The 23,076-nt window shown below is 40.8% G+C and overlaps 1 protein-coding gene across 2 annotated transcripts in view; it reads left to right on the top strand.

Annotated features, from left to right (window-relative positions):
• DNAH11 (dynein axonemal heavy chain 11) overlaps positions 1–23,076 on the top strand; it is a gene marked incomplete at its 5' end in the record, with an annotated part of 386,720 nt that overhangs the window by 267,439 nt on the left and 96,205 nt on the right. For both annotated transcript variants that reach the window (XM_080701838.1, XM_080701837.1), the window contains 5 exons: positions 4,953–5,066; positions 7,415–7,558; positions 8,190–8,372; positions 11,063–11,164; positions 19,826–19,960. In XM_080701838.1, coding sequence (XP_080557964.1) covers positions 4,953–5,066; positions 7,415–7,558; positions 8,190–8,372; positions 11,063–11,164; positions 19,826–19,960 — 678 coding nt within the window. The remainder of the gene's footprint in view (positions 1–4,952; positions 5,067–7,414; positions 7,559–8,189; positions 8,373–11,062; positions 11,165–19,825; positions 19,961–23,076) is intronic.

The following is a 23,076-nucleotide window of genomic DNA, read 5'->3' as shown; positions in this document are numbered from 1 at the left end:
TTTTTCTCCTCCTCTTTTTCTTTTTGGTGTCGTACTAGGGATTGAAACCAAGGCCATTCTGCCATTGATTTAATGCTGAGCTACATCCTCAGACCTTTTTATATTATTTTGAGACAGAGTCTTCTTAAATTGCCAAAGCTGGCCAGGCGTGGTACCTCACAGTTGCAATCCCAGTACTCAGGAGGCTGAGACAGGAGGATCACAGGTTTGAAGCCAGCCTCAACAACTTAGTGAGCCTCTTAGCAACCTTGTGAGACCCTGTTTCAAAATAAAAAGTGGGCTGGGGCTGTAGCTCAGTTAGCTCAGTTCAATAACAAGTACCCCCACCCCCCCAAAAAATTAGCTAAGGCTGGCCTTGAACTTGCAATCTTCCTGCCTCAGCCTCACAGACACCTGGGATTAAGACATGCACCTCAGCCTCCCAGATACCTGGGATTACAGCCATTCACCACTGCACCCAACTGGAAGATATTTCTTGTACATCTTATTTCCCAAAAGAAATAGCATAGAAAACAGAAATCATTAATAAATATTTTTTCAAGAATCAAATAAATTGTATAAGGTAAACATTTCTTCTTTTAGATTGCAGCAGGATCTAGTTAATTCACTAACACTATTGCTAACACTCTCATAATGGCACTGAGTCAGTAGCCATTATGCCATTATGCTTGCATTGTATGTATTTATTTATTTATTTATTTGCAGTACTAGGGATAGAACCCAGAGGAATTTGACCTCCAAGCTACACCCCCTGTCCTATTTTTTTATCTTCTTTATTTTGAAACAGGATCTCACTAAGTTGTCGAGGGCCTAAGTAGCTGAGGCTGTCCGCAAACTGCGATCCTCTGGTCTCAGCCTCCTGAATGCTGGGGTTACAAACGTGCGCCACCATGCCCGGCTATGCTTGCATTTGAGAATGGTAGATATTTGAGTTTTTCTAGTGCTGTTATCAGTCATTCATGTACAATTAAGTTATTTTTCTCTTTTAATGTGTCTGAAACATTTTCTCTTTGCCTTGCAAAACTACTATATTGAAATCAAAACTATAAACAAACAATTTTTTTTTTTGGTAGTACTGGGGTTCCTGGAAGCCCTTCTTCCTCCGGGCTACACTCCCAGACCTATTTTATATTTTTGAAACAGGGTCTCTTAACGCCAGCGCGGCTGGCTTCGAACCTGCGCGATCCTCCTGTCTCCGCCTCCCAAGCGTGGGGATTACAAGCGTGCGCCACCACGCCCGGCTTAAACAAACAGTTTTTAAAAGTAAGATAGGGCATATTTGAAATTGATGATAAAGTACATTTTACATGATCCATAGGCATGTAATTCCTAATTTAGATAATGAATGTTTCCATTGTGTTTTAGATAAGTGCAAAATATCTTTAAACGTATATTATTAAGCAATTAAGTATCACACATGGTGTGATTATTATAAGCTAATTCCACCCAGGGGATAGTTTCAGGCATTACACAAATGTGTGATGTTCTAGTAATTATTATATCATAACCTATCATCACAGATACCTTTTTGGGATCTTAAAATATAAGAAGTATTCTATAGGTATTTTTGCATGTAAATTACTAAGTAAAATTATCCTCATAAAGAAGTAAGGTTTTAGCAAATTGGAACTCATCTGAAATGTTGTTTCATATTCTTCAAACATGGAAAAGACACATACTATTTTGTATACCTAATCCATACCAAGAAGCAATAGGAAGACACATCAATACTTTCATTTTAGCTATGGTGCTTAATTTAATTACAAATAAGCATTAACTGAGTGTGTGAGTGTGTGTGTGTGTGTGTGTGTGTGTGTGTGTGTGTGTGTGTACGCACGCACATGTCCAAGGCCCTGGTCGAGGCTCTTGGGGATATTTGATAAGCAAGGTAATCTCCTGCAGCTTACACTGAAGTGGAATAGACTGACAGGACACAAGTAACACTTTGAGACCAAGACATTATGAATTAATTAATGGTAAGTGCTCTGATGAAAATCAAATAGTGTGATAGTAGAAGGTCCCCTTAAATTGGGCAGCCCTGGAAAGAAGCTATTTGCAGTTAAGCTACACAGAGTGAGGCAACTGGTTAACACCTGAGCACAGGAGGGCTCACCTGTGCTGTATGTCTAGCAGTGTGCTGGATATGCAGTTATAACGGGGTGAATACGGACTCTTTCTGATTCTGTGAAACTGGACTTCCCAGGCTTAGTCCATGAATGATAATTAAAAGGTAATTCTGCAAGGCTCACAATGTGCATCGCCACGGTTGACACAAACAAATGTTGGGGCTTAGAGACCATTATGTAGTGAAACAGGTTCTCCAAATGTATAAAGTGATCGAGGACCATTCAGTGACTTCAGACAACACCAGTACCACTAGGCCCGTGAAAGTGAGATCTTTCATCTTTGACTTGGCAGCTCCAGATTCTAAAATGTGAATAGTCCTGTGATTACTTTCAAAGGCTTTCCCAGATGAATGAGGTGACTCACACCTGTAACCCCAATACTTGGGAAGCTGAGAGAGGAGGATGACAGGTTCCAACCTCAACAACTTAGCGAGCCTCTCAGCAACCTCATGAGACTCTGTTTCAAAATAAATTAAAAAAATAGGACTGAGAGTGTAGCTTAGAGGTAGAAGGCTCCTGGGTTCAATCCCCAGTACCCACAACACACACGCATAAAAGGCCGAAGATTTGTGGTATCACCAAGGATAGGACCTGCTTTAAGGACCATGACAGAGGAGAAGCCCACATACTATCTATGCGGCTCCTCCTCCTCCAGGTTGTACCTACTGGACACTACCCAGGGGCAGAGGAAATCGCACACTGCGTTTACCAAATCCTGAGATATACAGACTTTTCACAGTTCTTGTGTTATTGCACCTTAGGGCAAGAGGTGTTGGGAATGAGAAATAAGGTGACCACCATAGACTGCTGTCTTCATTTGTGTTTCTGTGATTTTATTTGGTGTTTATGACTGCCTTGTTTGTAAAAAATCACTGAAAGGAATAATACTCCATTATTCCTCAAGGGGGTCCACAGAAGAAGAGTGGCTGCTCTCAGGCTCTTAGAAATAGCACTGGAAAAAAAAAACCACTCTTCAAGCATCCTTCTAGTACTAAAAATCAATCATCCCAAGTCCACTGCAAACTGATTTTTAAATGATATTATTATAAATGACCACAAATAGCACATATAAGGATACTGTAGTACCATGGGAGATGAATAAATCTGAAACAGTAATTCACTCACATACATCTTCTTTCATCTGAAATAGTGTTCTCTGGAAATGCAGGATTATTTTAATTTTCATGGTCTTTTCCTAGCAGTGTTTAAGAACTGAAGTTTCAGAGTGGTTCTCAGTAAGCACTCAAAGCGTTTTCTTATTTATGTTAACAGTAGCTGTGTGTGTGTTAGCAGGAGATCATGTATCTACCCCGAACCAATTATGTTCATAAAAGGTGCAGTATACAGCAAAATAATGGTTAATCAGGAGAAGGGTAATTACTGCTAATAAAGCTGTAGTAGACAACATAATTTGTTGTGAGCAGTGTTTAATTTTATGGTATGGTTAAACCTGTTCGTTCCAAACACATCTGAAGAAATGTGCTTTTGTTCATGCTTTATATTCCCCAATCACGGTCACGGCAGGAACCATCCCCATCACGAAGACCAGATCCTGGTTCCTAGAGCTGCAGTTTTGAAACTCAAATTTTTGCTGAGGACTAAAAGTCCTTGAATAGACCCTTCCTGGCCATTCAAGTTGTGTAGGTGCCCTAAGAAGAGGAGGATGAAATCCCCAGCTTCTCTTATGGGTTTAGTTCCAGCCTACCAGCATGGTTTCCTGCTTCTGCACTGCATAGGTTTTTGTTAGGAGGCTGATTCAGCACCTGTTTGGGCTGTGAAGAGATGGGACTGACTTGCCATAGAGGGTGCACGACAGTGTCATTGTTTTATTACCCCGCATGGATCTGGGCTCCGGCATCTATAGTTTTTCATGAGGTCCTCGGAGAAACCAGTAATTCGTTTTTATAAAAATTCTCTCTGAGGTTAAGCATGCAACTCATGACCATGGAAGAGAATATTTTCTAGCAGGATGTGGTGGTATATGCCTACAACCCCAGTACTTGGAAGGCTAAAACAAGAAGATCGCAGGTTTGAGACCAGCCTCAACAACTTAGTGAGAACTCAGCAACTTAGTCAGACTGTTAAAAAAAACAAAAAACAAAAACAAAAAACAAAAAAAAAACCAAACTATCGCCGGACATGGTGGCACATACTTGTCATCCCAGCATTTGGGAGGCTGAGACCTGAGGATCGCGGTTCGCGGACAGCCTCAGCTATTTAGTGAGGCCCTCTGCAACTCAGTGAGACCCTATTTCAAAATAAAGAATAAAAAATAGGCCAGGGGAGTAGCTCGGAGGTCAAATGCCCCTGGGTTCCATCCCCAGACCCGCAAAAAAGAAAAAAGAAAAAAAAACTATCTTCTGAATAGTTGAAAAAAAGAACTTCACATCAATTCTTAAGGAATTGGTTAAAAATTCTAGCAGGAATATTTTGTGATTTAGATTACTGATCCAACCAGGATTTTCACTTGTCAGGGACTCACTGAAAAAGAAAACTAAAGAAAGAACAGAGGAATGCCTGCCTAGTGGTGTTTTTATTATTAATGGCACCTTATAATTAAACGAATCAAAGCTCCTCTCAGAGCACGTTGGTATTTGAATCCATTTGCTTTGGGATTTGTCGTTGTGTATTTTGTGCATTTGCCAAACTTTGTGTACATATCATGTCTGAAGAGAAATTAGTCTTTACAACAAATTCCTCACCTGTTCAAAGCATAGACAAATGAATTATTTAGCAGGTGCATCGGAGTCCCTCTGCACTTCCCAATGAGATCTCTGACATAATAATTTGCGTACACGGGTTTGTGTGCTTTTCCTCTCTAATTAGGTGGCAGCCATTCAAACGGAAGTGTCGCAGAAGCGGAGAGAATGCGAGGAGGATTTACTCAGGGCTGAGCCTGCGCTGGTGGCTGCGAAGGCTGCACTCAATACTCTCAACAGGGTAAAGATGATTTCTTGGCTTGTGGGTTTCCTCAAAATAACACCCAAGGTTCCAAGATGTTGAATAACTCTGAGAAGATAGCGCATGCAGCCCTGGAAAAAAGATTCATAAAACATGCAAGTAGAAGCAAACTTTGGGTTCATCATTATAGTTCCTACCCAGAAGTCTGTCCTGCCACCTCGTCAAGCAGTGTCTTTTTGAATAATGCATCGATATGATGACCTTATGAGAGGCCATTCCGCTCTAAGCAGTTGGATTCGACCCAAATCCAGTTTTCCATAGTGTGTGTTGCCTTAAGAACTAGGTGAGGGATTCTTTATTTCTTCTAAAATATCAAGATAGCATGAATGTGTAAGGCAAAATAACTTGCTCTATCACAAAACTGGCACATGACCCTCATGGTCAAAGCAGTGGAAACAAAAATATCAGGGTTTGGACTCCATGATTTCTCCTACCTTCATGCTAGTAGTAAGACTTCATGAAATATTCTAGTTCTCAAAAAAGAAATAACTGTGTTCATCACAATGTTATTTTAAGAGCCTACAGCTGTAGCCAGGCATGGTGGTGCACACCTGTAATTCCAGTACTTAGGAGGCTGAAACAAGAGGCTTTGAAGCCAGCCTCAGCAACTTAGTGAGATCCTGTTTCAAAACAAAAAATAAAAAGGGCTGGAGGTGTAGAGCATAGGTAGACTGCCTCTGGATTCGATCCCCAGTAACCACACACACACACACACACACACACACACACACACACACACGTCTAAAGCAAATCTTGTACAAGGGTTTTCCCAGACCTCTAGGGAGAATCCCTGGAAAGCATCAGGCATAAATTTCTTAAACTTTAACTTTAAAAAGTAAAGGACTGCTGGGTGTAGTGGTGCACACCTGTAATCCCAGTTGCTAGAAGGTTCAGGGCCAGCCTCAGCGACTTAGCGAGGTCTGGTTTCAAAATAAAAAGTAAAAAAGGGGTCGGGGTAGAATGTCAATGGGTTCAGTCCCCAGTACCAAAAAACAAAGTCTGGATTTTCACTGCTATTTAGACAACTATTGAATTCCTTTTCTGAGTAATTTTTTAAGAAAATAATTTTAACCATGAGCAAAAAGTCCTGTAAGAGTGTTAAGTATTAGCACAAAACTTAAAAACTTAAGAATTTTAGAAGATAATTTACATTTGAATACTCTCTGGCTATGGAGATGATATTGTTAAAGACTAGCCAGCAACATGAAAAGAGGTTCATAATAATAAGTTAACAAAACAGATTGTAAAATGGTATATATTTAAGTGATTTTTACTAAGACTGTGCATACACAGGAGAAAACAAAAAGTGAGGTAGTAGACTTCAGAAATGTTTATTTTTCTTCCTTGTGTTTCCCTAAATTTGCAGACTTTTCTCTGAATATATTGTTCTTTCCTTAAACAAAATAAGTAAATGAATGTCACTTAAAATACAAAACTGAGCATATGTGTAAGTGATAAGAGAATCTTGGCCACCCAGTTCTTCTTGTTTTAGGAATTTGTTCCTGCTTTGCCTTCACACCCTTTCTTGCTTTGTGATCATGACCAAAAACCAGACCATGTCTGGTAAGGAAGCAAAATCGGGTTCAACATTTGAATCAAGAATATGTTATGTGGCACATAAAATATCATGGGAAATATCTAGTTATTCGTTTTGTTTTGTTTAGATCATATATTAAGAACTTACATGTACTTCTTATAGTGCTCATTCCTGCCCAAAGTATTTGTCCTGGTTCTTACAATTTAACCATTACTTCCATCTGTCGAGGAAGTCATCCTTGGGCTCCGAAGATTTAAGTGGTAGGAGGGAGGCTCAGCCTGAGGGGCTCCTGGCTGGATGCCACTGTAGTGTAATGGTGGAACATTGTCTCTCAGGTGTACTTAAAGCAGTTTCAGCTTTGTGTCTCCTGGTGCACTTAAAGCAGTTTAAGCAGAGACACTGAGCTAAGGAATGATACTTACGGGAAAGCCTGGTTAAAATGCATATACATGATCTAGTGGGAAAGAATCCATAAACACCTTGCATCCTATATGTTTATAAAATCTCCTGGCCTCAGTGAGCAGGGCTGCTATACCAGATATACCAGATAGATAGGAAAGCAGGAAGGGCTGGGATGCTTTCAGGATCTCTGAGAAGTGCCCTGTAAGACCTGACCCCCTGGGATCTCAGGTGGAGTCCCTGGTGGTGGGGGTGGGGGCAATGAACTGTCAAACTGAAAGTGGTATGGTGCTGTGGGGGGCATGGCTTGGCCACTTAGTGCTCTGGCTCCCTTCATCCTGCGTGTGTGTGTGTGTGTGTGTGTGTGTGTGTGTGTGTGTGTCTTCCTCAGGTCAACCTCACTGAGTTGAAAACCTTTCCCAACCCCCCAAATGCAGTGACCAATGTCACTGCAGCCGTGATGGTCCTTCTGGCTCCCCGGGGCAGAGTGCCCAAAGACCGAAGTTGGACAGCCGCCAAAGTCTTCATGGGAAAGGTAAGGCAGCCTGGGCAGACGGGAATGCCCACAGTCCCCTTCCTGTTCTCAGTGCTCTGCTCCCGCTTAATGGCAAAAACAGGCGAGTCAAGGGACGCCATTGCCCTGTCTGCTCAGTGCATGCGTGTTCTCTCCACTCACAGCTTCTGTCAGCCCTGCTGGAGGCTAGCTGGGGGTTATGGGTTATGGCACACCTAAGTCAACGCCAGCAGCAGGTGAAAGGTTGCTAATTATTTGCAAAATTATGAAAGCAGTTAAGTGTGGGAGGGAGAAAATTACATAGATTTCTCAGGCTGGAAAAAAATGTTACTAATGTATAGGAAGGTGAAGCAAAGGGGCTCTTTTGGTATGTGTTTTGCTTTTTCTTTCCTGCCTTTCTTTTCTTCAAAATGTGAATACCTCCTGTGTTGGGCCTGAATATTTTACCCTGGGATAGAAGAGGTTTTAAAAGTGTCCATTGCTAATTCTAACTTCATAGTATAAAGACTGAAAAAGTCAAACAGTGGGATAAATGCCGCTTGCCAATTTTGCCTTTGTAATATGCGTCCTAAAAGCTGATTTTAACTTTTGATCTTGGAATTTTCTCTGCAGCCAAAATGGGCTCATTGCAATAAGTCTTTTTGCCTTACAGGTTGATGACTTTTTGCAAGCACTAATTAACTATGACAAAGAACACATTCCAGAGAACTGCCTAAAAGTGGTGAACGAACAGTATTTGAAAGACCCGGAATTTAATCCAAACCTGATTCGGACCAAATCCTTTGCGGCAGCTGGTCTCTGTGCCTGGGTCATCAACATCATTAAGTTCTATGAGGTATCAGTCCTAATCTGTAGCTTATAGGTACTATCCACAAAGGTCCATGAGCATCAATTACACGTCAGCAAAATGTGTAAAATAATTTGAGATTTTGTTTTCTGGAAATGGATATGGAGTTCTAAGAATGAAACATGAATGTGTCAAGGTTAACAGAATTCTATACAAAAGAATATTGTATTTATTTATTTATTTATTTATTTATTTAGTGTGTGTGTGTGTGTGTGTGTGTGTGTGTGTGTGTTGCTGAGGATGGAACCCAGAGGCTTTCTATCTTTGGGATACACTCCCAGACCTATTTTGTATTTTATTTGGAAATAGGGTCTCACTAAGTTGCTGAGAGCCTCACTAAGTAGTGGAGGCTGGATTCAAATCTGTGATCCTCCTGTCTCAGCCTCCCAAGTACTGGGATTACAAGCGTGCGCCACCACGCCCGGCTAAAAAGAATGTATGTATGTATGTATGTATGTATTTTGGTGGTACTGGGGTTCCTAAAAACCCTTCTACCTCTGGGCTACACTCCCAGACACCTATTTTTTATATTTTTATTTGGAAACAGGATCTTCTAAGCCAGCGAGGCTGGCTTTGAACCTGCGTGATCCTCCTGTCTCCACCTCCCAAGCGCGGGGATTACAACTGTGCACCACCACGCCTGGCTAAAAATAATATTTTAAATGTTGGGAACTTCCTGGAATGGTGGTGCACACTTGCCATACCAGTACTTAGGATGCTGAGACAGGAGGATCGTAGGTTTGCAGCCAGCCTCAGCAGCTTAGTGAGACTCTAAGTAACTTAGTGAGATCCTATTTCCAAATAAAATAGGTCTGGGGGTGTAAGCTGGGAGGTAGAAAGCCCCTGGGTTCTATCCCAGTACCACAAAAAGACAAACAAAAATTGTTGAAAACTCTCTTTTTGTAGGGTAGGGTGATTTGCTACTTTAAGTCAAAGAGCAGCCATTAATTTGAATTAGGGGAAAATTTGTTGCATATATAAGTTTCACTTATTGACAGACATTAAAATATTTGACTCATGTTGACTCAAAACAACTGCACGTCTGAATTCATAATTAATTCAATCCCTGCTCTCTAAGCAAAAGTTCACACCATCTTTATAGTGAGTATAGCGAGAGGAGGAAACCACATTTCTTCAGTATTTTAGAGACGGATAATGTTTTCCCTGTAGGTAGTCTCCTCTAAAATTTGTACTTTGAAAGAATATAAGGGAAGATTTATCATTTCTTCTGGTCATATATTTATCAAGTACTCACCACCTGCCAGCTATGCCTCAAGCTCTTTGTAAAGTTCTGGATATAAAAGGGAACAGTGTATGACACTTAAGTCTGAAGAACTCATTTTGTCTTGAAGAGCTGTGTGTCATATACAGATATGAATTACAAAAAAAAAAAAGCCAATTATAGTCAATGTCATTCATGGAACCAGGTTATATCTTCTTACTCTGGCGCCCACAGCAGTTGGACTTTCTTGATCTTTGTCCCTCTCGGATGCAAGCTCTTTGGGTGAGCAGCTAAACAGGTTGCAGTGCACATATATGTCCTTTCTCCCTAAGAAATGCCTAGCTCCGTGCACCATTTGTACCACAGAAAGATGAAAAGATGAGCATAAAACTAGATCATGACTGGGTTGTGTTGTTGCAAAGTAAGAAATAAAATTTCATTTCCTTCCCCTCTCTTCTCAAAGAGAAAAATTGACCCACCCAAATTCTCAAATGGTCCATGCAAATAACACACATTTAAAATAGTCAGGAACTAGCTGAGTGTGGTGATACACACTTGTAATCCCAGTACTTGGGAGGCTGAGACTACAGGACCACAGGTTTGAGGCCAGCCTCAGCAACGTAGTGAGACTTTCAAAATACAAGGTGTTTTGTTTTGTTTTTGCGGTACTGGGGATGGAACCCAGGGGCATTCTACCTCCAGGCTACACCCCCCAGCCCTATATTTTATTCTTTATTTTGAAACAAGGTCTCACTGAGTTGCAAAGAGCCTCATTAAGTAGCTGAGGCTGTCCACAAACTACAGTCCTCCTGTCTCAGCCTCCCAAACGCTGGGATTACAAGTGTCCATGCTTGGCACAAGTTGGTTTTCTTTGTTTTGCTTTGTTTTGTTTTTGTTTTTGTTTTTGTTTAAGGGCTGATAGTGTAGCTCCAAGGTAGAAGGCCTCTGAGTTCAATCCTCAGTACAAAAAAAAAGGGTCAGGAAATTAGAAAAAAATGTGAACATGTGGTTAATACTGTGTGAGGATGTCTACCACTTTCCTCTGTGTGTTCAGAGAATTTCTTCACACTTAATTTCTGCCTCAAAGGCTAGATCTGATCTCACCGTTAGCTGTATTTCCTGCACAGTGCAGTTTCTAGTGATTTGAGGATTCTCTCCACATTTTAAGGCTAACTAATCTTGGTATCTTAGTGGAGTTTGACCTTTATAGCATTCTCTGCACATACATGTAACTCTAAAGTCCAGAACAAAGAAGGAACAAGTGGGGCCCAGAGAGAACCTGGAAGCCTCGCTTGGCTCTGCCGGAGGTGGTGCCATGGCAAAGAAACAAAGAGAAAGTTGCTCAGTGAACTAGAGATTTTACTTGTAAAGCTCCAAGCCTATGTCTGTTTGAATGACCATCTGTCCTCTTTGCACCTGCATTACCTTCTGGATTAAACCTTGCACTGATTTTCAGGTCTACTGTGATGTCGAACCCAAACGCCAAGCCTTAGCCCAAGCAAACTTAGACTTGGCTGCGGCCACCGAAAAGCTAGAGGCCATCAGGAAAAAGCTTGCGGTAAGTGCAAACTGTAGCCCTGAAGAAGTTCCCAAGAGGAAGCCCGCTGGCACCTCAGAACCCACCTTCATGCAGGGTCATGTCCGAACTCCACCAAACATCAGGGAATCTGTCAAGACGATGTTTGCTTATATACTCATTCAGTTTCTTATCTGCTATATGCTAGACACCAAATTAGAAAAATGAAATATTCACAGTGTCTGCTCTTAAACTTTCACGCTTGGGGGTAGAAAAAGGAAGATAGCACCTAGTGATTAAAGTTAAGGTTCTTAGAGCCAGGTGTGATGGCACATGCCTGTAATCCCAGTACTTGGAAGCCGAGACAGGAGGATCACAGGTTCATGGCAAGCCTCAGCAATTTAGCAAGATCCTCAGAAACTTTAGGAGACCCTGTTTCAAAATAAAAGGAAATAGGAGGGTGAGACAGGAGGATTGTAGGTCTGCAGCCAGCCTCAGCAACTTAGTGAGGCCTTCTACAACTTAGAGAGACCCTGTTTGTTTCAAAGTAAAAAATAAAAATAGGGCTGGAGGTGTAGCTTAGAGGTAGAATGCTCCTAGGTTCAATCCTCACCATACGTGAACACACGTGCACACATATACACAAAGAAAAAGGGACTGAGGGTGCAACTTAGTGGTAGAACACCCTGGGTTTAATCCCTCGTACAGTCAGTCAGTCAATGAAGCCTCCTGGGGGCCAGATTAACCAGTCTGTATTCTGGCTATACTATTCACTATTTTACTCCACACAAATTGGTTAGCCTTCCAAGTCTCTGTCCTCTCATCTATGAAAGAGTTCTAGATTGAACATCCCTAACTCAAAAATCCAATATACTCCCAAATCCAAAACTCTTTGGGGATCACATCAATATGATCCCTAAAAATTTTCAGATTTTGGTGCATTTTAGATTTCAGATGTTTGGATTAGGGATACTTAGCTGCAAATATTCTCACATCCCCGAAACTCCAAACTCTGAAATAATTCTTGTCTCAAACATTTCAAATAAGGCATACTCAACTTGTTTGATAATGGAATTCAATTTTTAGGTAGGATTATGAGGATTATTAAGAATTTAGCATAGTTTATGTCATATATTAAGTGCTTAGAGAATATTAACTACAGAATTAACTAAGTATGTTATCATCATTGCTCATACAAATAGATGAATATTACTTCTGTAAATACATATGCAGCCCAGCCCTATAAATATATATATATATATATATATATATATATATATATATATATATATATATATTCATACATACATACACACTGCAGCCAGAGAACCAAAATACTGAGCCTGGAGAGACTGGAGAAAGCATCTTAGTGAGGTGTATTTGACTTGGGCTTTGAAAGCTGCTTAGGAATCAGCAGGATGACCAGGACAGGAAACACGTTCCTGGCAGAGATGAAGGAAAAGAGAAAGAGGCAAGTGGAACGTGGAGACTCACAACAGGCCAGAGTCATGAAAGGGATGCTTTGGGGGAAGGTTAGGAATGGTGGCAGTAATGAAAAACGACCTTTCAAAGCAAGAAAGGAGTTTCTTTGCCTTTCATGGTACAGAATTTAAATTTTGTCTGACTAGTGGTATTGAGCCTTTAGAAGATTTGGATGGGTCAATGACATAATCAAATAACTTCTCAGCAACTGAATGGACAGGGCAGGAAAAGGGAAGTCCAGAGGCAGAGAGACAAGTTCAAAGGCCACTGCAGCAGGCCTGTCAGGGCTCAGCTTGGGCAGAGGCGGTCACGGTGAAGGACCAACGTGGATTCATAGCTGGCCAGATGGAGTAGTACCACCAGACAAGAGGCTGCGTAACCATGGTGACGTACAGACCCTCAGAGCTTCCGTCTCTCATCTGTCAAGCAGCCATCATAACAACCGCCTCTCAGGTAGACCTTTGTGAGTTTGAGCTACTCAGCATCCAGTCTGCTTTCTTGAAACAAAATCAGCCTGATTTCTTTTTGAGAAATTCTCTCTCCTCATTACATATGCTCATACTTGTAATAAGATTGCTCGTCCCTTTTCTAGCTACTAAGGACTACTTAAGAGAAGCTTTGCCAATTTGATCTCACTCTGCCCTGCCTCTTAAATTTGAATGGTAAACAAAAGAAAGAAAAGACTGGAACCCAAGTTTATGCATTCCTGAGATAGTGTCCAGATGAGACTCTCAAGCAGCTTCTGGTTCCAAGACCCTCTCTCCCTTTCCTCCTTGCAAGCTCCCGCGTGTCCTTTCAGTAAACTCCCAGCTTAGATTAGCTGGAAGGGTTTCCGTTGTCCGGCTTACCCCCTGATGTACTGAGTCACGCCTCCGGGTGCAGCGTGCAGTAGATACTTCATCAATCTTCGTCCCTGCTCTTCCTGTGGAAAAACCACACAAGTGCTCAGTCCAGCCTGGAATCTGGCAGATCAGCCTGGCTCAGGAACATAGATTTAGAAATGGCTGGTATAAGGACTGTGTGTGGAGAGAGGATGTCCAGTGGGAGTGTGGGGAAAAACGGAGTGATGGGGGCTGAGGGTAGATACCAGGGAGGGTGTTCCTAACTCAGACTGAGCTCTGCTGTAGGTCCCTGAGCAGGTACACTCAGCAGCCACTGCAGTCTGGATTTTGATTCTCAAAGTAGCCGCACGGCCACGCTGGGTCTCTTATAGAACAAGGCTTGAGACAGCCCTGTTTATGTCTGGGGCTGCCACTTGTCAATTTGTCGGGAGGGGAAGGGACACTTTCTAACAGAGAGCCCCTCTAAGATTTCAATGCAAGTTACAGAAATCAGAAAAGTGAGGTCGATTTGCCAGAGCAGAAGTTTCTTAATATACCAGGAAGAGATTGATTTGTGTTCTCATTTTACTGTCAGTAATTACATGGCATCTTTTTATGATAATTAATTTATTAAAATGGCCAATAATCCCCAAAGCTTTTTCCCTATGACACGTATTACTTCGGTACTTCTTGTAACAATTGACTCCCCTTTATCTTTCTTCCCAATAGAACTTCCTGACCACTACTCTCTGCCTGGGTAGCTTGACCACCCCCTCTGCTGGTCACTGAGCACATACTCTTTTTTTTTTTTTTTTTTTTTCTTTTCAGTACTAGGATTGGAACCCAGGGGCATTCTACCTCTGAGCTACACCCCTTTTTTATTCTTTATTTTGAAATAGGGCCTAAGTTGCAAAGGACCTCACTAAGTAGCTGAGGCTGGCCATGAACTATGTGATCCTGTCTCAGCCTCCCTAATGCTGGGATTACAAACATGCACCACTGCGCCCAACTAGCACATACATTTATTACAGTTCCAACCGGGCTCTCCAGTAAGCCCGGATAACTGGCACGAGAGAACCAAATCAGCAACACCAGTTGATTTAGACAAGTTTTTAGGATAAACCTAGTAATTTTATAGGACTTATTTGCATTTATTGGTCAAAACTCTTGTCAGTTTTACTAAAGCCTTTAGAAAGGTGTCATTTATTGTTAATGGTTTAGTGCAAATATAAGAAGCAATTCATAGGAATATTTATGAGGGTGCGCATGGCAACCATAAAGTTAGACATGACATTCATACTTTCTATGTTTGTAGAGCTAGTAGTTCTTTGGGCATAGTCTGCAACTAACTAGAAAGAATTTCTCATGCCATTTGTGCTTAGAGATGTACAATTTAAGCAGAGGTCACGTACCAATGAGCCTCAAAATTAAGTTTTCATACACAGAGAAATGGAGAACAAAGTAGCCAGGCATGGCTGTGCACATATGTAATTCCAGTATTAGGGAGGCTGAGACAGAACGGTTGCAGGTTCTAGGACAGCTCCAGCTGGTCCTCAGCAACTTAGTAAGATCCTATTCCAATGAAAAAAGGGCTGGGGGTATAACTTTGAGGTAGAATGTGTCTGAGTTCAATCCCCTGTATTGAACCAAGGTAAATAGTGGAATAGACTTTTTGAAGAATGAGTCCCCTCAAACCACTACCAAAAAAACAAATGTCCAGAAAATAGTTCTGACTGCAGAAGAGTTCTGGTTTCAGTTCCCTCCAAGGTCTAATTCCCTCCCAAGGTCATATGGCTGGTCATTCTAAGAACAAAGTAGCATTGCAGTTTCTGTCTATTGGCACAAAATGAAATTACAATTTTTGCTAACCTTCATTTTCAACAGGCTCTATGAACTCCCTAGTCTTCCAGTTTGTTTTTTTTTTTTTAATACCTGGTTCCTGACACATGGGGGATACCAAAAACTTGTTAAGTGAACAAATAGCCACACATTTTATATTTTAACTAAAACATTCTACTTGAGGGACTTATGACTTTTCACAATTTTCTTCCTTCCTTCCTTTCTCTCTCTCTCTTTCTCTCGCTTTCTGTTTTAACTAGAGATTGAACCCAGAGGTGCTTGACCTCCAAGCTATACCACCAGCTCTATTTATTTACTTATTTATTTTAGAAATGTTGAAGTCTTAAACCCTCTTTATTTGATTTTATATATAAACCACACTAAAATGACTTAATTATAAAAAGGCAGCTTTTAGATGCAGAAAATTTTAATCAAGTTGGCATATTTAACAAAAATATAATCATTGCTTCCTTATCTTCAACCATTGCCTTTAAGAGGGTAAGCGAACACATATTGAAACAGAGTCAAGTGTTGCTCAAGCCTGATAGAAAGGGATTTCTCTAGCATTTAAACAAAATATTCGCAGAACCAGTTACATAAATTTAAATATAAAACCAGTCCTCAAAAGATTTGGAGATGGCATGCCTCATTTTTGTGAAAAGTTAAACATTAATCAAGTCTAAACCATATCTTTGAGAAGGGAAAATAGTGGTAGTATTTAATAACTGAAATTATTATCAAACTGAAAAACATTTCATTTAATTACAAGTCATTTTTACTTAAATCAGGACTGTCCAACAAAAGTAGCCATTCATGATCTGAATTCTGGTGTATGAGATCAATTAAATGAGAGTATACATTAAAAAAGCAATGAGATCTGGGCATGGTGGCGCACGCTTGTAATCCCCGCGCTTGGGAGGCGGAGACAGGAGGATCGCGCAGGTTTGAAGCCAGCCGCGCGCGCTGGCTTAGGAGACCCTGTTTCCAAATGAAAAAGTATAAAATAGGTCTGGGAGTGTAGCCCGGAGGTAGAAGGGTTTCCAGGAAGCCCAGTACCACACACACACACACACACACACACACACACACACACACACACACCAAAAAAAAAAAAAAAAGCCATGAGACAATTGCTTTGTAATAAATACGGCAGTGGCTACTAAACATTAGCAGGTTTTGTTGAGGTGAGCTATCAAGCCTGTCCTGTCTCCCTTCTTTCTAATGCCAATGAAGATCATTTTTGTTCCAGGGATATACTTTTTGGGATTCTCCAAATACTCCATCAGTATATCCTCCTCCAGGTGATACCTGTGTTCTTCTTGGTGCCTGTGTAAGAGAATCCAATAGCCTGACCTGAATTTCAACCAGACAGACCATAAAGATTTGGCCCATTCATAAACTTGCCTCCCTTTTCCAAAGTGGCCCTGAGCACACTCCTGAAAAAACTTTCTTTACCCTTCTCAACACCACCCATTTGTGTGTGTGTGTGTGTGTGTGTGTGTGTGTGTGTTGTGTGTGATACTGGGGTTCCTGGAAACCCTTCTACCTCTGGGCTACACTCCCAGACCTATTTTATTTATTTTATTTGGAAACAGAATCTCTTAAGCCAGCGAGGCTGACTTCGAACCTGCGCAATCTTCCTGTCTCCACCTCCGAAGCACGGGGATCACAAGCGTGCGCGACCAAACCCGGCTGCACCCCCCATTTTTAATCCACTCTTTCATTGCTGGTGTGATGAAGGTGGCTGCTCAGAAGCTGGAAGTCCTACTCTCTAGTTCAAGAACTATCCCTTTTTATTTTTAATTTTGAAGCAGGGTCTTGATAAGTTGCTAAGGCTGGCATGGAACCTGCAATCCTCCTATCTCAGCCTCCCACGAGCTGGAATTATAGGCATGCACCACCATGCCCCGCTGTCAGCAGATATTTTTAAACACAGGACTGAGCCCTGCACCAGAGCATTGAGTATGGCTCCGTTTTTACTCTGGAAAAACTTAGTGAGCTTAATAAGTGCTGTTTAATTGTCTGACCACCACTGGAGTGTGAGAAACGGAGTGGTTAGTTCTACAGGTTAAGGATGAGGTTGGGGTGTTCAGGGAGGGTTTAGCAAAGCAGCATATTTTTTAAATGAGTCTTGAAATATGGATAGATTTTTTCTGAAAGATGGAGAAAGAACATCCATGAAATGACAGCAGAAAAGGGCCATGCATTCTGTGGACAAGCAGTAGCTCAGTACAGCTGAAGAGCAGGGTATCAATGTGTGTGTGTGTGTGTGTGTGTGTGTGTGTGTGTGTGTGTGTGTGTTGTGTGTAATCTATCATTTCTTTCATCAGTGTTTTATGATTTTCATAGAAGAGATCTCTACTTCCTTGGTTTATTTTAGTCTTAAATATTTTTGGTAGGTATTGTTAATAGGGTTGTTTTATTTAATTTCATTTTTAGCAAGTTCATCATTGGTGTATAATAATGCTACTATTTTTATATGTTGATTTTGTATCCTTCATCTTTACTGAATTCATTTATTAGTTTTAACATTTTTTAATGGAGTATATAGGGGTTTTTTTGTTGTTATTATTGTTGTTTTTGGTGGTACTGGGGTTCCTGGAAGCCCTTCTACCTCTGAGCTGTTGGGGTGAGTCCTCAGCTCAGGAACTCAGGATCTACAGGGTCCTTGGCTAACGTGACAGAAAAGAATTTCAGCACGTGCCAGTTAGAGACATAGAGGTTTATTTGGGGAAAAGGGGAGAAAATACACATTCAAGAGAGAATGCGGGCCACCTCAAGATGAGGAAGGCATTTTAGGGAGTTCAGGGTTCTCTTCTTATAGGGGACTTTCGTGAGGGGTGGGCTAGAGACGGTATGCGAGGATGAGTTCGGTCTAGTAGTCCCAAGGCGGTTTATGGTGGGCAGGTGTCTGGCAGCCTTAGGGTAGATATCTCAGTCCAGTAGTCCCGAGGCGCTTCCTGATGGTCTGTGGTCTGGTCAGCCTTAGGGTGGATGATCTTGGGTTGATTGGGGTCCTCATTAGTTGATTGATAGATAAGCTGGGATATCCTAAATTATAGGTTTGCTCAGAAATATTGTTAACTCTAGGATCTACAGGTTTCCCAAGAATTTATGGTAGAGTCAGGTCTGGGAAAGAGAACTGGTTTGTGGACTAGAGGCTGAAGCATTACAGCTCCAGGTTCTTATATTAAAGTTATATTTTTACTTTTCCTTCCTGTCTGTCTCCTTTCTACCTACTTATTTCTTCTATCCTACATCAGGGCTATACTTCCAGACCTATTTTATACTTTTTTTATTTTTGGAAACAGGGTCTCTTAAACCAGCACGTCTGGCTTCTAACCTGCACGATCTTCCTGTTTCCGCCTCCCAGGAGCGGGGATTACAAGCGTGCGCCACCACGCTCGGCTAGGGTTTTATATGTATAAAATGTTATCCACAAACATAGATACTTTAACTTCATTTTTTTCCAATTTAGATGCCTTTTTTTCTTTCCTGATTGCTCTTGCTAAGACTTTAGTACTACATTAAATAAGACTGATAAAAGTAGACATCCTTGTCTTATTCCTGATCTAGAGAAAACACTTTATATTTCCCCAATATTCATTATAATATTGGCTGTGAGTTTTCATATATAGCCTTTTGTATTTTGAGGTATGTTCTTTCTGGATCTAATTGTTGAGAATTTTAATCATGGTGGATGTTGAATCTTATCAAATGCTCTTTCTGCATCTGTAGAAATAATCACATGATTTTTGTCCTTCATTCTTTTGCTGTGTTGTATCACATTTATTGATTTGAATAAGCTAAACTATCTTGAATTCCACCTGATCATAATGTATATGATCTTTTTGATGTGCTACTGAATTTGGCTTCCTAGTATCTTACTGAAAATTTTTGCAACTTTATTCACTGGTAAGGGTCTATAGTTTTCTTTTGTTTAATCTACACCTAGTTTTGTTATCATAGTAATGCTGTACTTGTAAAATGGGTTTGGCAGAGTTACTTCCAGCTTAGTTTTGGGGAATAGTATAAGAAGAGATGGAACCAGTTCTTTAAATATTTTGTGGTGTTCAGCAGTAAAAACCCATCAGGTCCTGGACTTTTTTAAATGTATTTTATATTTCAATTTTTTTTCTTTTTGTGGCACTAGGGATGGAATCCAGGGGCATTCTACCTCAGAGCTATACCCCCAGCCCTATTTTTTAATTTTTAATTTTGAAATAGGGTCTCACTGAGTTGCAAAGGGTCTCACTAAGTAGCTGAGGCTGTCTGCAAACTGTAGTTCTCCTGCCTCAGCCTCCCAAATGCTGGGATTACAAGCGTGCGCCACCAGGCCCAGCACCAGAGCTTTTTTTAGACAAAAGGTTTTTTTAATATATGCTTTTATTGGTGCATTGTAATTATGCATCATAGTGAGTTTCAAGTATTCAAGAGGGCAAAGGACAAAGGAGAAAAAGTGGTTTGCTTCATTTCTTTTAAGGTAACAAATGTTTTACAATAACTAATACTTCTGTTTTAACTAAAAATGATTCTAAAGTTTATTTTTCTTCTTATTTAGGATCTGGATCAAAATTTGGGCAGACTTACAGCTTCATTTGAAAAAGCAATAGCTGAGAAAGTCCGATGCCAGGAAGAGGTGAACCAAACCAGCAAAACCATTGAACTAGCTAACAGACTCGTCAAAGAACTCGAGGCAAGTTACCTTTTCTTTTAACTAAACATTTTTACTAAAATTTTCCAATCAGCTTCTTTAAAGTGTGTGTGTGTGTGTGTGTGTGTGTGTGTGTGTGTGTGTGTGTAATGGAGATTACACCCAGGGGTATTCTACTTCTAGCTCTGTTTTATTTCTTATTTTGGAACAGAGTCTCACTGAAGTGCAAAGGCTGGCCTTGAACCTGCGAATACTCCTGTTTCAGCCTCCTGAGAACTGAGATTACAGGTGTGCACCACCACTGGCCTTCTTGCTCCTCCTCACATAATCAATTACTGTCCTACCCTGTGGACTTTGGCTTTTTCCTTTATTCAGCTTTCTATTCCCCAAAAACCACATCACAGCCGGGCATGGTGGCGCACGCTTGTAATCCCCGCGCTTGGGAGGCTGAGACAGGAGGATCATGCAGGTTCGAAGCCAGCCTCAGCTACTTAGTGAGGCTCTCAGCAACTTAGTGAGACCCTGTTTCCAAATAAAATAGAAAATAGGTCTGGGAGTATAGCCCGGAGGTAGAAAAGCCCCTGGGTTCCACCCCCAGTACCACCAAAAACAAAAACAAAAACAAATAACCACATCACTGGCTCCTTCACATCTTCAGATCTCTGCTGAAAGCTCCATTTATCATATAGGTTTCTCCAACTTCCCTACATAAAAGAGGACACACTCTGCCCTTACACACACACACACACACACACACACACACACACACACACACAGAATCTATGGCTGTCTTAACACTTGTTCTGCATCTCAGCCTCCTGAGTACTGGGATTATAGGTGTGCATTTATCATCACACAACAGATAGATATCACACACTTTTTTGGTGGGGGATCTTTATCATACAACAGTTTGATATACACACACTTTTCCTTTTCCTCCCAACTAGAATAAAAGCTTCTAAAACAAGAACTGCATCTGTTTTGTGAACCGCTTGATCCCATGCGTAGACATCATGGTCCCCAGCATGTCACGGGCATGAACACATACTTGTTGAAAGAACGTATGGATCGCGGGGCGTGGTGGCGCATTCTTGTAATCCTCGCGCTTGGGAGGTGGAGACAGGAGGATCACGCAGGTTCAAAGCCAGACGCGCTGGAGACCCTGTTTCCAAAAATAAAAAAAAGTATAAAATAGGTCTGGGAGTGTAGCCCGGAGGGAGAAGAGCTTCCAGGAACCCCAGTAATACCAAAAAAAAAAAAAAAGTATGAATCAATTTAGGAAGTCTCTTGTGTTAAAAATAATATTCGGGAGCCCTTTAAAGGCTCATTCTCTTTAGGTCAGTTGAGAAATTCTAGTACTACTAGCATTTACAATTCCTCCCACTTGACATGTGAGATGTAGCAGTTTGAAGTGTCTATTAGCTGTGAGGTGCCTCAGGGGAAAGTGTTACATATGATCCGATGTTCCTGAAGTAGCCACAACACATCTGAAAGTTTTATCAGGGCACAGCAGGCTTTACCCTGTGTCCCACCACACAGCAACATCACAAGGGCTCTGCTTTCCTATGGTGACTTAGACAATGGAAGGGAAGGAAGCATTATGTTGTTTAACTAGGGAAAAATATATTTTTGGAGGATTAATTGAAGATGTCAGATCTTTTCCTTTGAGGATAAATTCTTTCTGACTAGAACAGGAGACAGTTAACTTCTGAAAAACATCAAGACTGATGATTTTGTCTATATAGCATTGACCTGGAAGCTCAACCATTCAGACTAATAAATCAGGCAATTTATATTTAATCATTAACTAAGTCCTGAGCTGAACAGCTGTTCAAAATTAGAAATGGGTCACCCCGGCCAGGATGACATTACAGGCAATCTATAATGCATTAGAATAAAATTATAGTGATTTTTAACTGTCTAGAAATTTATTACAGGACATGTTCCAACTCTTAAACCCTTGTTAGGCAGTGTCAGTGATGATTTATGTGGTGCGGGGGATATAGTGAAATTATTGACGATTTCAATAGCCAATAAGTCTATGTTTAGTAAATCTTCAAATTTCAAAGCTGTTTTGGAGAATGAGGTGGGTGCACTTTATTGTTTATCATTTACAAACCAAAGACAACAAAGATGGAAGGCAGGCAAATAAGAGATCCCTCTTGCAAACTAATGAATATGTTGCCTGTGGCTGTAAAGGAAAGTCATAAATTCTGAAAGGAGGACAAGAACTTTGAAGTTCCTTGATGTTTAATTATATAGCTAACTTGGGGCTATCTTTATCAAGGAAATATGTTTAAACAGTTTTGATAACTATTTCACATGTTAATTTCATGACCTCCATGTTCTGAATATTATGATGGTTTGAAGGAAACTGATAATTCAGTCTCTTGACATATATCATTTTTATTTTCTGTGGGAAGCAAAATTCTGCAGAGTTCTTTGCTTGTATTATCAAATTGCTAATTTTTTTTGGGGGGTCCTATTAATTTACATGTTCTTAAAATGTTGTATTATTAATGTTTAGCATGCCTTGAAATAAAGTGACTTAGTGAGCTTTCCTGCAGTTCAGGCAATCCATGCATGTTTATTGCAGTTTTATTCAAATCCAATATTAAGGACTTCACATACTTAACCTGTAAATCAGCTTTTAAATGACCATCCCGCCAAATATAAGGACTCCAACAGCTTTTTGCAGTGTATTGTCTTCAAAGCTAGTGAAGTCCTTATTCCTATCTTTTACATAGGTCAAAGCTTCCTCTCCTGATTTAATGATTATATTAGAAAAACAACCTGAGTTTAGTCACTGCTGGCAGCATTCTTTAATTAATAGAATTGGGGCTAGAGAGCTATTTAAGCTTTATGTTTTAATTAATAACATGAATAGCATTTCTCATTTTCCTTTGTCTGCAGTCAACCCCTATCCAATCAGCTAAGGGGAAAATAGTCCAGGGCAGTGTAATGCCATTGCTGAAAAATAGGAAGAATGAAGAACAACCAGGCTGACATCAAGAATCTTAATATCACACCTTTCATTCCCAGAGGCACAGGGAAGCAACTCTCTGCCTTTCAAGAATGACTCCAATCCTGATTAAGAGTTAGGGCATCCCAGATGGACATGATGGTGCACGTGTGTAATCCCAGGACGTGGGAGGCTG

This window comes from Muscardinus avellanarius (assembly GCF_963383645.1).
Source record: "Muscardinus avellanarius genome assembly, chromosome: 9".
Lineage (NCBI taxonomy): Eukaryota > Metazoa > Chordata > Mammalia > Rodentia > Gliridae > Muscardinus > Muscardinus avellanarius.
The sequence above is the reverse complement of the archived record's forward strand: the minus strand, read 5'-3'. Positions and strand labels throughout refer to the sequence as shown.